Source organism: Schistocerca gregaria, chromosome 1, assembly GCF_023897955.1.
Source record: "Schistocerca gregaria isolate iqSchGreg1 chromosome 1, iqSchGreg1.2, whole genome shotgun sequence".
In the NCBI taxonomy this organism is placed as follows: domain Eukaryota; kingdom Metazoa; phylum Arthropoda; class Insecta; order Orthoptera; family Acrididae; genus Schistocerca; species Schistocerca gregaria.
The window spans coordinates 634328322-634340526 of record NC_064920.1 but is presented as its reverse complement, the minus strand read 5'-3'; the positions used below and the strand labels follow the sequence as shown (position 1 = coordinate 634340526).

Sequence of the window (12205 nt, the reverse complement as noted above, 5' to 3'; positions counted from 1 at the left end):
CTTGTCTGACAGTTACTGCCATGTCTTTCAGCAGTCCAGAGTGTTATATATGATATCCATTACACTGCCAATGTCGAATTTGTGTGCAGTGAACCTTGTATGAATGTGATGGTCAGCTTGAATCAACCCTTCAACATGGTTTTACTTGTCTTGGACATCTGTTCTGCCTTTATCAAATTCCCGGGACCAGAATCACAACTGTTTTTGCGGCTTTAAATTCTCTGTAAGCTTCCACAAATTGATGGTTAATTAGAGCTGGCAATTTTTTCTTCACATGCAAAAGTCTTATTGCACCTCACACTTCAATCTCTAACAATGTCTCTGTCAATGCCTACATCTTAAAACTGCATTTTGAAGTATAATGCCACAACTACCTCCAACTATCAGTGCTATTTGAAAGATTTGATTCTCTATTCTATCTAGACATGGAATTTATATTAAAAACAAAGATTCCATGACTTACCAAGCGGGAAAGCGCCAGTAGATAAGCACAATAAAAAAAACACACAAACACACACACAAAATTTCGAGCTTTCGCAACCGGCAGTTGCTTCGTCAGGAAAGAAGTAAGGAGAAGGAAAGATGAAAGGATGTGGGTTTTAAGGGAGAGGGTAAGGAGTCATTCCAATCCTGGGAGGATGGATATATATATATGTGTGTGTGTGTGTGTGTGTGTGTGTGTGTGTGTGTGTGTGTGTGTGTGTGTGTGTGTGTGTGTGTGTGCGCGCGCGCGCGCGCGTGCGAGTATATACCTATCCTTTTTTCCCCCTAATGTAATTCTTTCCGCTCCTGGGATTGGAATGACTCCTTACCCTCTCCCTTAAAGCCCACATCCTTTCATCTTTCCTTCTCCTTCCCTCCTTCCTGACGAAGCAACCGCCGGTTGCGAAAGCTCGAAATTTTGTGTGTGTGTTTGTGTGTTTTTTTATTGTGCCTATCTACCAGTGCTTTCCCGCTTGGTAAGTCTTGGAATTTTTGTTTTTAATATATGTCTGCTTGTGTCTGTGTATGTATGGATGGATATGCGCGTGTGTGTGTGTGTGTGTGTGTGTGTGTGTGTGTGTGTGTGTGCGCGCGAGTATATACCTATCCTTTTTTCCCCCTAAGGTAAGTCTTTCCGCTCCCGGGATTGGAATGACTCCTTACCCTCTCCCTTAAAACCCACATCCTTTCATCTTTCCTTTTCCTTCCCTCTTTCCTGACGAAGCAGCTGCCGGTTGCGAAAGCTCAAATTCTGTGTGTGTGTTTGTGTGTTTTTATATTGTGCCTATCTACCAACGCTTTCCCGCTTGGTAAGTCATGGAATCTTTTTTTTTTTTTTTTTAATACACATGGAATGTAATTCATATGGGATATTTATACACCCATGAGAGCTCATTGTTACCTTGCATATTGAATCACATTTGTCTTTGACTATGGAAATGACAGGGGTATATTGAGCAATTTAATAACTGATATAAGAACAACACACATTTACACAATGCCATGGACCAGTTTACAAAAGATAACATTTACACTTTTTTCCATGTTTAAAAGTAGTCCTAGTACTCATATGAGGATATGGGCAATATTATGTTTTCTCAGATTTTATCCAAGTACAAAACAGGGAAGAAAGTGTTTCATGAGAAGTGTTTCAATATTTCTCAGCTCTACTGAGCTATCATTAGCATGTTGTCCACACCTAGCACAATTTTTTTCTTCTGTCCCTTTTGACACAGGTTTCTTTCCTCACATGGCAACACTCTCTCTCTCTCTCTCACTCTCTCTCTCTCTCTCTCTCTCTCTCTCTCTCTCTCTCTCTCTCATTGTCGGTTACTATGAAGGTCTATCAGAAAAATGATGATTTCTATATTTTTATTTTACAAGAAAAGTAAATGCCATTTATATAAGATAAGCAGTGACAACATTCATGATATATTTGTCACTTTTCAGAACAATAACCATCTTTCTCCACAGTTTTTTTCCACCTTGAGGCAAAACTTTGTATACCTGTATTTAAAAATAATGAAGAAAAAAAATAGAAGGTATTATTCCTGATTTGCTATTTTACCTTTCATTTCTATTTAATAATTTGTCAGTAATCTCCATTATTTGTCTGGTTTTGATACTTGAACAATACTGAATTCATACCCACAAACACTGCTTTTAATATCTCAGGAAATAGTAGAGCTTGCTCCATTCTTTAGTTTATTTACTTTGCATTTTGTGTATTCTTTTGCACCAATAATCGATTTCTACACTGCCTTTATTGCATTTTTATATATTTTCTTTTCCTTAGGTTTTAATTCTGACAGGAAGTTTCCTTCATGAAAGTTGAAGGTTCCATTATAGAATTTTCATTTCATTGAAATTGTTCTGATATGATATGATCCATCTTTCCACTGTACAGTTTGTATTTTTGAGTTAAGGGTGACAATTTCAGGTTTCATAGAGTACATACTTGAAAAGGATCATCTGTTTAATCATTTTGAGACTTTGCATATTATTTAGAAGGTCACATTCTGAATTTCTTTCAGGTGGAAGAATACAGCAATCGTGTAGCAAGTGTATTTGCAAGTCATGGCTTCAAGAAGGGCGATGCAGTTGCCATCTTCCTAGAAAATAGACCAGAATTTGTCTGCCTGTGGCTGGGCCTCTCAAAATTAGGTGTTATTGCACCTCTCATAAACTTCAACTTGCGCCAGTACCCATTGGTACATTCAATAAAGGCTTCAAACTGTACAGCAGTCATATTTCAGAGGGAACTTGCACCAGGTATGGATGTTATGGTTTTGTACCAAAGCTAAATAACTAAAGCTAAAAAATATCAATAAAAGACTGAGAAGAGTTGATTAAAATGAAATTAAATGAACTTGTAGCTTAATAAATATACCCATCTAAGGGAAGCATACCATAAAGGGCTCTTACAGTACAGAGAACGATGTGACTGAGAAAAAGATTTCTTGTCTGGTGTATGGAAAACATTTCTCTTGTTTGTTTTTACTATGTATGTAATTTCTGTGCATTTCTGAAGTGCATAAAATAGAAATTGCATTAAGGTAGCTTTGTTTCGAACAAAGTGGATGATTTCATGTCAAATACTTCTACTTTTTTCCCCCCTATGAACCATGGACCTTGCCGTTGGTGGGGAGGCTTGCGTGCCTCAGCGATACAGATGGCCGTACCGTAGGTGCAACCACAACGGAGGGGTATCTGTTGAGAGGCCAGACAAACGTGTGGTTCCTGAAGAGGGGCAGCAGCCTTTTCAGTAGTTGCAGGGGCAACAGTCTGGATGATTGACTGATCTGGCCTTGCAACATTAACCAAAACGGCCTTGCTGTGCTGGTACTGCAAACGGCTGAAAGCAAGGGGAAACTACAGCCATAATTTTTCCCAAGGACATGCAGCTTTACTGTATGATTAAATGATGATGGCATCCTCTTGGGTAAAATATTCCGGAGGTAAAATAGTCCCCCATTCGGATCTCCGGGCGGGGACTACTCAGGAGGATGTCGTTATCAGGAGAAAGAAAACTGGCGTTCTACGGATCGGAGCATGGAATGTCAGATCCCTTAATCGGGCAGGTAGGTTAGAAAATTTAAAAAGGGAAATGGATAGGTTAAAGTTAGATATAGTGGGAATTAGTGAAGTTCAGTGGCAGGAGGAACAAGACTTCTGGTCAGGTGACTACAGGGTTATAAACACAAAATCAAAGAGGGGTAATGCAGGAGTAGGTTTAATAATGAATAGGAAAATAGGAATGCAGGTAAGCTACTACAAACAGCATAGTGAACGCATTATTGTGGCCAAGATAGATACGAAGTCCACACCTACTACAGTAGTACAAGTTTATATGCCAACTAGCTCTGCAGATGACGAAGAAATTGAAGAAATGTACGATCAAATAAAAGAAATTATTCAGATAGTGAAGGGAGACGAAAATTTAATAGTCATGGGTGACTGGAATTTGAGTGTAGGAACAGGGAGAGAAGGAAACATAGTAGGTGAATATGGATTGGGGCTAAGAAATGAAAGAGGAAGCCGCCTAGTAGAATTTTGCACAGAGCACAACTTAATCATAGCTAACACTTGGTTTAAGAATCATGAAAGAAGGTTGTATATGTGGAAGAACCCTGGAGATACTAAAAGGTATCAGATAGATTGTATAATGGTAAGACAGAGATTTAGGAACCAGGTTTTAAGTTGTAAGACATTTCCAGGGGCAGATGTGGACTCTGACAACAATCTATTGGTTATGACCTGTAGATTAAAACTGAAGAAACTGCAAAAATGTGGGAAATTAAGGAGATGGGACCTGGATAAACTGAAAGAACCAGAGGTTGTACAGAGTTTCAGGGAGAGCATAAGGGAACAATTGACAGGAATAGGAAAAAGAAATACAGTAGAAGAAGAATAGGTAGCTCTGAGGGATGAAGTAGTGAAGGCAGCAGAGGATAAAGTAGGTGAAAAGACGAGGGCTGCTAGAAATCCTTGGGTAACAGAAGAAATATTGAATTTAATTGATGAAAGGAGAAAATATAAAAATGCAGTAAATGAAGCAGGCAAAAAGGAATACAAACGTCTCAAAAATGAGATCGACAGGAAGTGCAAAATGGCTAAACATGGATGGCTAGAGGACAAATGTAAGGATGTAGAGGCTTATCTCACTACGGGTAAGATAGATACTGCCTACAGGAAAATTAAAGAGACCTTTGGAGAGATGAGAACCACGTATATGAATATCAAGAGCTCAGATGGCAACCCAGTTCTAAGCAAAAAAGGGAAGGCAGAAAGGTGGAAGGAGTATATAGAAGGTTTATACAAGGGCGATGTACTTGAGGACAATATTATGGAAATGGAAGAGGATGTAGATGAAGATGAAATGGGAGATACGATACTGTGTGAAGAGTTTGACAGAGCACTGAAAGACCTGAGTCGAAACAAGGCCCCCGGAGTAGACAACATTCCATTGGAACTACTGACGGCCTCGGGAGAGCCAGTCCTTACAAAACTCTACCATCTGGTGAGCAAGATGTATGAGACAGGCAAAATACCCTCAGACTTCAAGAAGAATATAATAATTCCAATCCCAAAGAAAGCAGGTGTTGACAGATGTGAAAATTACCGAACTATCAGTTTAATAAGTCACAGCTGCAAAATACTAGCACGAATTCTTTACAGACAAATGGAAAAACTAGTAGAAGCCGACCTTGGGGAAGATCAGTTTGGCTTCCGTAGAAATGTTGGAACACGTGAGGCAATACTGACCCTACGACTTATCTTAGAAGAAAGATTAAGGAAAGGCAAACCTACATTTCTAGCATTTGTAGACTTAGAGAAAGCTTTTGACAATGTTGACTGGAGTACTCTCCTTCAAATTCTGAAGGTGGTAGGGGTAAAATACAGGGAGCGAAAGGCTATTTACAATTTGTACAGAAACCAGATGGCAGTTACAAGAGTCGAGGGGCATGAAAGGGAAGCAGTGGTTGGGAAGGGAGTGAGACAGGGTTGTAGTCTCTCCCTGATGTTATTCAATCTGTATATTGAGCAAGCAGTAAAGGAAACAAAAGAAAAACTTGGAGTAGGTATTAAAATTCATGGAGAAGAAATAAAAACTTTGAGGTTCACCAATGACATTGTAATTCTGTCAGAGACAGCGAAGGACTTGGAAGAGCAGTTGAACGGAATGGATAGTGTCTTGAAAGGAGGATATAAAATGAACATCAACAAAAGCAAAACGAGGATAATGGAATGTAGTCGAATTAAGTCGGGTGATGTTGAGGGTATTAGATTAGGAAATGAGACACTTAAAGTAGTAAAGGAGTTTTGCTATTTGGGGAGCAAAATAACTGATGATGGTCAAAGTAGAGAGGATATAAAATGTAGACTGGCAATGGCAAGAAACATTTCTGAAAAAGAGAAATTTGTTAAAATCGAGTATAGATTTAAGTGTCAGGAAGTCATTTCTGAAAGTATTTGTATGGAGTGTAGCCATGTATGGAAGTGAAACATGGATGATAAATAGTTTGGACAAGAAGAGAATAGAAGCTTTCGAAATGTTGTGCTACAGAAGAATGCTGAAGATTAAATGGGTAGATCACATAACTAATGAGGAGGTATTGAATAGGATTGGGGAGAAGAGAAGTTTGTGGCACAACTTGACTAGAAGAAGGTATCGGTTGGTAGGACATGTTTTGAGGCATCAAGGGATCACAAATTTAGCATTGGAGGGCAGCGTGGAGGGTAAAAATCGTAGAGGGAGACCGAGAGATGAGTACACTAAGCAGATTCAGCAGGATGTAGGTTGCAGTAGGTACTGGGAGATGAAGCAGCTTGCGCAGGATAGAGTAGCATGGAGAGCTGCATCAAACCAGTCTCAGGACTGAAGACAACAACAACAACAACTTCTAATTTCTGTATAAAATCAGTTTTAGGGAAGGTGAATGAAAGACTTAAATTTCTTGGAAGGGTTCTGGGAAAGTTCAATCCACGTCTGTAGGTAATCACATACAAGATACTAGTATGACCAATTCTTGAGTAAGAATAAAAAGTACCAGTCTAAAATGCAATTTATTTTCTTTCTATTGGTGGATACTGGTTTTATTTATCATAAACAACATCTGACTAAAATTAATTTACCCAGACCACATAAGAAGCCAATAGTCAGAGCCACTGTGTAATGCTGAAAGGTATCTATCACTAACAGTTGGTTGTGGATATCTTTTGGTGGTTTGCAGTGGCTCTGAGCAGCAACTCCTCATGTAGTCTGGATGGTTTAATTTGGGTCAGATCATGGTTAATGATAACCAAAACTGGTCATCACCAATAGAAAAAAAGGAAATTGCAATTTAGACTATTACTTTTCACTCTTTTGTAAGGTAAAATTTGTTCATCTAGACTGTTACCAAGTGTTTTCACTTGTTATGAAGTAGGTATGGGACAGACATGGAATGAATTCGGAGGCCCCCTATTAGGAAGATAGCATATCAGTATGGCCCTTAAAAAAGTGTAACAGGTGTTGTTGAGGAACTTAAATTGAAATACTTGTAAGAAAGACAATGTAGTGTTGTTAAATCCTGCCAGGTATATATAGAGAATCTGTAATTAAAGTAGACTGTACAATCATAATGCTGTCATCATCATATATATCAGATATACGGGTCTTCGCATAGACATATAGGTAATCATTTTTCCCTCACTCATTACACAAAGTTATAGAACAGGTAATCAATAATATTGATATAAAGTACCTTCATACATGCACCATAAAGTGGCTCACAGAGTGTAGATGTATGAATGGATGTAGCCATAAATGAGTTACATTATCCATTGTTAGTATCTAGAGTTTCCATGCTTCAAATTATTGAAAGTGTGTGTTGATACCATCCACTAGATTGTTATAATTTAGAAGTACTCTTTTATTTTCTAGCAATTAAAGACATAAAAGAGAGCTTGCCAGCCAGTTTACAGCTTTACCAGTGGTACACTGGTTCAGCTAGCAGTGATATATCTGCTGCACTTGGGGAGAAAGACCTCCCTCAACTGCTGGTAGCAGCCTCGCCCACACCAACCACTGTGGTAGACAAGCCAGCCTATGATGATCCCCTCCTGTACATTTACACCTCAGGTACTACTGGACTACCAAAAGCTGCTGTTATAAGCCATGCAAGGTAAATAGTTGAATTACATGCAAAATCATTTTAGTATTAACTTAAGGTAAAGAACGTGAACACAGTTGAATAAAATGAACCTAACAATATGCTGAATTGTGTACATGCTTTTTTGTGAGCAAAATCATCTTGATATTATGTGCTACTTGTAGTAAAAAGTTTCTGAAGCTATAAATTTAAGTTTGAAAGAATCTCACTGCTGTTGTTTGACAACGTGTCTCCAAGCTCGGTTTATGTAGTTCATATGCATCATAGCATTAATTACTTTAGCTTCCTTTCCTGTGTTATTAAAAAGGACAATCTCACTCAGCAGCAGCAACTGTAAAACATTCATGATGTGAACTTATTATATGATTAATATCTTGAGCTTACAGTATGGAAAATAATTCAATGGGATTGCTTTCCCAGTAAAGACACTTAGATGAAGTGTATCTGTGGTTGCATCCTAAGATTAATTTTACTGATACTGAAGAGGACTTTAACCTAATCTGTTTCTGAAACAGGAACAACGGGAAGATACATACACTGTCTCTTCTGGCTGAGTTTGGGAGTATATTGTTTTTGTATTCCCACATTCGAAACTATTTCCTTTAGTTTCTCACATTTCTTGTCTATCTTTATCCTGACAATGTCATTTTATCTTTCATAAACTTCAATATAATGAGGTGCCCTACCTTATGAAGCCAACTCAGGAGTTTTATAAATGTGTGGTGGCTCCATGGTCTGGCAAACTGACAATGGATGGGAGAGCAATGTGCTAAACCCATGCCCTCCCAACTGCATCCAAACGATGCCACAAGGCAGAGGATGACAATGCAGCCAATCAGAATTGCATAGTTCTCTGGGCTTGGTAGCGCAATTTTCTATTTTGATTGAATTCTAATCGTAATGAACATAAAGGGGGGGGGGGGGGGGGGGAACCAATGGTGAAGACACTGGACTCTTCATACTCAGAATCCAGATTATGGCTTCCCATGATTTCCCTAAATAACTTAAATTTCAGTTTCACTGCCCAGTCAGAGCTTGCACTTCATTTCTAATGACCTTGTCACTGACAGGATGTTAAATCCTCATGTCCTGCTTACCGTGAGGGGGAAAAATAGCTGCACACTGAAAGATAGAGATATTACAGGAATAAAAAAAACATGTGAATTTTGTGAGTAGTCTATTTCTGATATGAACAAAAACATTTTGTTTCCAAACAAACATACTTTTCTTGTACTCTGCTATCTTATAATAAATGTATATTAACAATAAATTATATTTTTCAGATTTGAGTTTATTGCTGCTGCTATTAGTTGGCTTGCTGGATTTAAAAGCTCAGACCGTTTCTACACACCTCTTCCATTATACCATACTGCAGGAGGTGTGATGACCATTGGCCAGGCACTTCTGTATGGGTGCACTGTTGTCATACGTAAAAAATTCTCTGCCTCGGCATATTTTTCTGATGTGAAGAAATACAAGTGCACGGTATGTTTATAAAATTACTGAAAATGCTTTAAGATGCATCAAAAAGTAGATAAGAGAAACATAACTAATGAAATTACTGTTTAATAGACCAAGAGATCATTTCTCATAACCTGAATGTACAGAAAACTATAGAAAGCATAGAAACTTAAAAGTGGAAGTTGTAATGAGATATCTGCTAGACCTTTTACAAAATTTGTAGTTTGTGTTAAGGGTATGCAATTTAACACATCAAACCACATGGTGTATTAGGTTATTCTTAGCCATTTAGTGTCTTAAAACCTTTATAATGGTTGTTTATGTTGATCAATGCGGAGAGTAAATGTTAGTCTTCTCCTTGTTGTTTGACATTAATGGATCAGTCAATTCGATGAAGTGCAAGTACTAGTCTCTTGGCTACACAAGACATGACCATATACAGGGTGTTACACAATTCATGTTACGCATTTACAGAGGTTGTAGAGGGGATTTAGTAGATCAAGTTTTACACAGCAACCCATGTCAGGAAACATTATCCAACGACTCTACAGAGCATCAAAGTTGTAGGCATCTGCACCAGTAAATGTATGTATATAAACAGGATGATTCTGTAATGACGTTACAAAATTTCTAGGATAATGAAGAAGGATAAATGTATCAGTTTGAGGCAAGGGCCCCTGTACCAGAAACAAATGAGTCGAAAGTTATAAGCAAAAACCATTCTGATACCTCTGACAGTGCAATACATGTACTGGTACTGTTGTTATTAAGACTGTAGGGTAGGCAACTTTCAGAGGTGATAGTATGGACAAAAATAAGGAAAAAATGTCAAGTAAACATGGGCCCTAAAATGCATACCTGAGGAGCTATGAGTACTTGTTCATCTTAACTACTGTGGAACACAGCACTATTGAACAAGTGCTCGTAGCTCCTCAGGTATGCATTTTAGAGCCCGTGTTTACTTGACATTTTTTTCTTATTTTGGTCCATACTATCACTTCTGAAAGTCACATATTTAAAAGTGGGGATTCCTGTGTTGCTGTGCAGCAGAAGTTCCATAGGTGTTACAATCGGTAAATTCGGGTTTGAGTCCCAGTTCGGCACAAATTCCCTGTCCACACAAATTTTCATTGCCATCATTCGACTGTACAGCTGATGGTTGTCCATACTTGCAATTGTAAATACATTTAATGTATTTCATTTAATGTATTTCACTGTAGCGCCTGTTCCTTTTGACATGAATGTAATGTGGAGTAACAGTGGTACTGCAGTATCATATCTATCTGCCAACACATAGCAAGCGAGTATCAAATAAAATGCCTCACCTGTAGAGTAATATGTGTAACGTATGAATGCAGATTGCACACACATGGATGTTCTGGTCTATCTATGAGTCATGTGCAGATAGCCTAATGGTAAGATGACTGCTCTCAATAAGTGGGAAATCCGGATTCGAGACAATTTTTACTGTCATCATTCCATTCCACAGCTGATGCTTGTCCATATTCACAATTAGTGAATACATTTAATGTAGTTAAGTATACTTAGTCAACCACAGGCTCATTTGGGTTTTATTAATTTTGAATGTTGTAGGTGGGGCAGTACATAGGTGAAATGTGCCGCTATATTTTAGCTGTGCCACCAAAGCAACAGGACAAAGATCATACAATAAGACTGATATTTGGGAATGGTCTCAGGCCACAAATATGGAAAGAATTTGTTAAAAGATTTAATATTCCTAGAGTGGCTGAATTTTATGGGGCAACAGAAGGAAATGCTAATATTGGTGAGTATATCAAAGAAAATTATAAAGAATGAAATTAAATTATTGAAAATTACATGCTAAAGATACAAAATTTTTAAGCCTTCTTAATAATTCATTTATTGTGTGGATGGATATGTGTGTGTGTGCGAGTGTACACCTGCCCTTTTTTCCCCCTAAGGGAAGTCTTTCTGCTCCCGGGATTGGAATGACTCCTTACCCTCTCCCTTAAAACCCTTATCCTTTCGTCTTTCCCTCTCCTTCCCTCTTTCCTGAAGAAGCAACCGCCGGTTGCGAAAGCTAGAAATTCTGTGTGTGTGTTTGTGTGTTTTATTTATTGTGCCTATCTACCAGTGCTTTCCCTCTTCGTAAGTCTTGGAATTTTTGTTTTTAATATATGTCTGCTTGTGTCTGTGTATGTATGGATGGATATGCGTGTGTGTGTGTGTGTGTGTGTGTGTGTGTGTGTGTGTGTGTGTGTGTGTGTGTGCGCGAGTATATACCTATCCTTTTTTCCCCCTAAGGTAAGTCTTTCCGCTCCCGGGATTGGAATGACTCCTTACCCTCTCCCTTAAAACCCACATCCTTTCATCTTTCCTTTTCCTTCCCTCTTTCCTGACGAAGCAGCTGCCGGTTGCGAAAGCTCAAATTCTGTGTGTGTGTTTGTGTGTTTTATTCATTGTGCCTATCTACCGGCGCTTTCCCGCTTGGTAAGTCTTGGAATCTTTGTTTTTAATATATTTTTCCCATGTGGAAGTTTCTTTCTATTTTATATATATAGTTGCTACAATTGTTTTATACATCCCCTGTATATCACATATCTGAAAGATGGTATAATGAATTTTGCTTTCCAACAGTGAACATTGACAACACTGTTGGTGCAATTGGTTTTGTCTCAAGAATCATCCCATCTGTATATCCTTTATCCATCATAAAAGTGGATCCAGCAACTGGAGAACCAATTCGAAATGCAAAGGGCCTCTGCATAGAATGTGGACCAGGTATTTGACCTTTATATATGATTCTGATAAGCAACTTACAATATATTCAGAAACTGATAAATGTATGTAATGTAGTAATAGTAGGTAGTAGTGGTAGTATAATCGATGCCAGATATGGTTGCCTGTGTACAGAGAAAAATTTTTGTTTGATGTGCTGGGTGAGTTCATTCATTTGTTTGTAAGGAGAGACAGCAATTGCTTGCCTGCTTTTGGCTGGTTGGCAACATGCCGTGTGACAGAATCAAGGCACATGTGATAAAATCTTTCTCAAATGATTTTACAGAAACTACCTGGGAAAAAAATTCATTTTTGCATTGCTTACAGCTTTACATGGAGCTTCATGA

At 38.3% G+C, this 12205-nt stretch overlaps 1 protein-coding gene across 7 annotated transcripts in view; it reads left to right on the top strand.

The window, feature by feature from the left end:
- The window catches only part of LOC126360117 (long-chain fatty acid transport protein 1-like), a 395340-nt gene that overhangs the window by 362886 nt on the left and 20249 nt on the right, over positions 1-12205 (top strand). For all 7 annotated transcript variants that reach the window (XM_050007684.1, XM_050007683.1, XM_050007686.1 and 4 more), the window contains exons 4-8: positions 2517-2754; positions 7409-7649; positions 8921-9122; positions 10692-10884; positions 11718-11861. In XM_050007684.1, the coding sequence (XP_049863641.1) occupies positions 2517-2754; positions 7409-7649; positions 8921-9122; positions 10692-10884; positions 11718-11861 (1018 nt within the window). The remainder of the gene's footprint in view (positions 1-2516; positions 2755-7408; positions 7650-8920; positions 9123-10691; positions 10885-11717; positions 11862-12205) is intronic.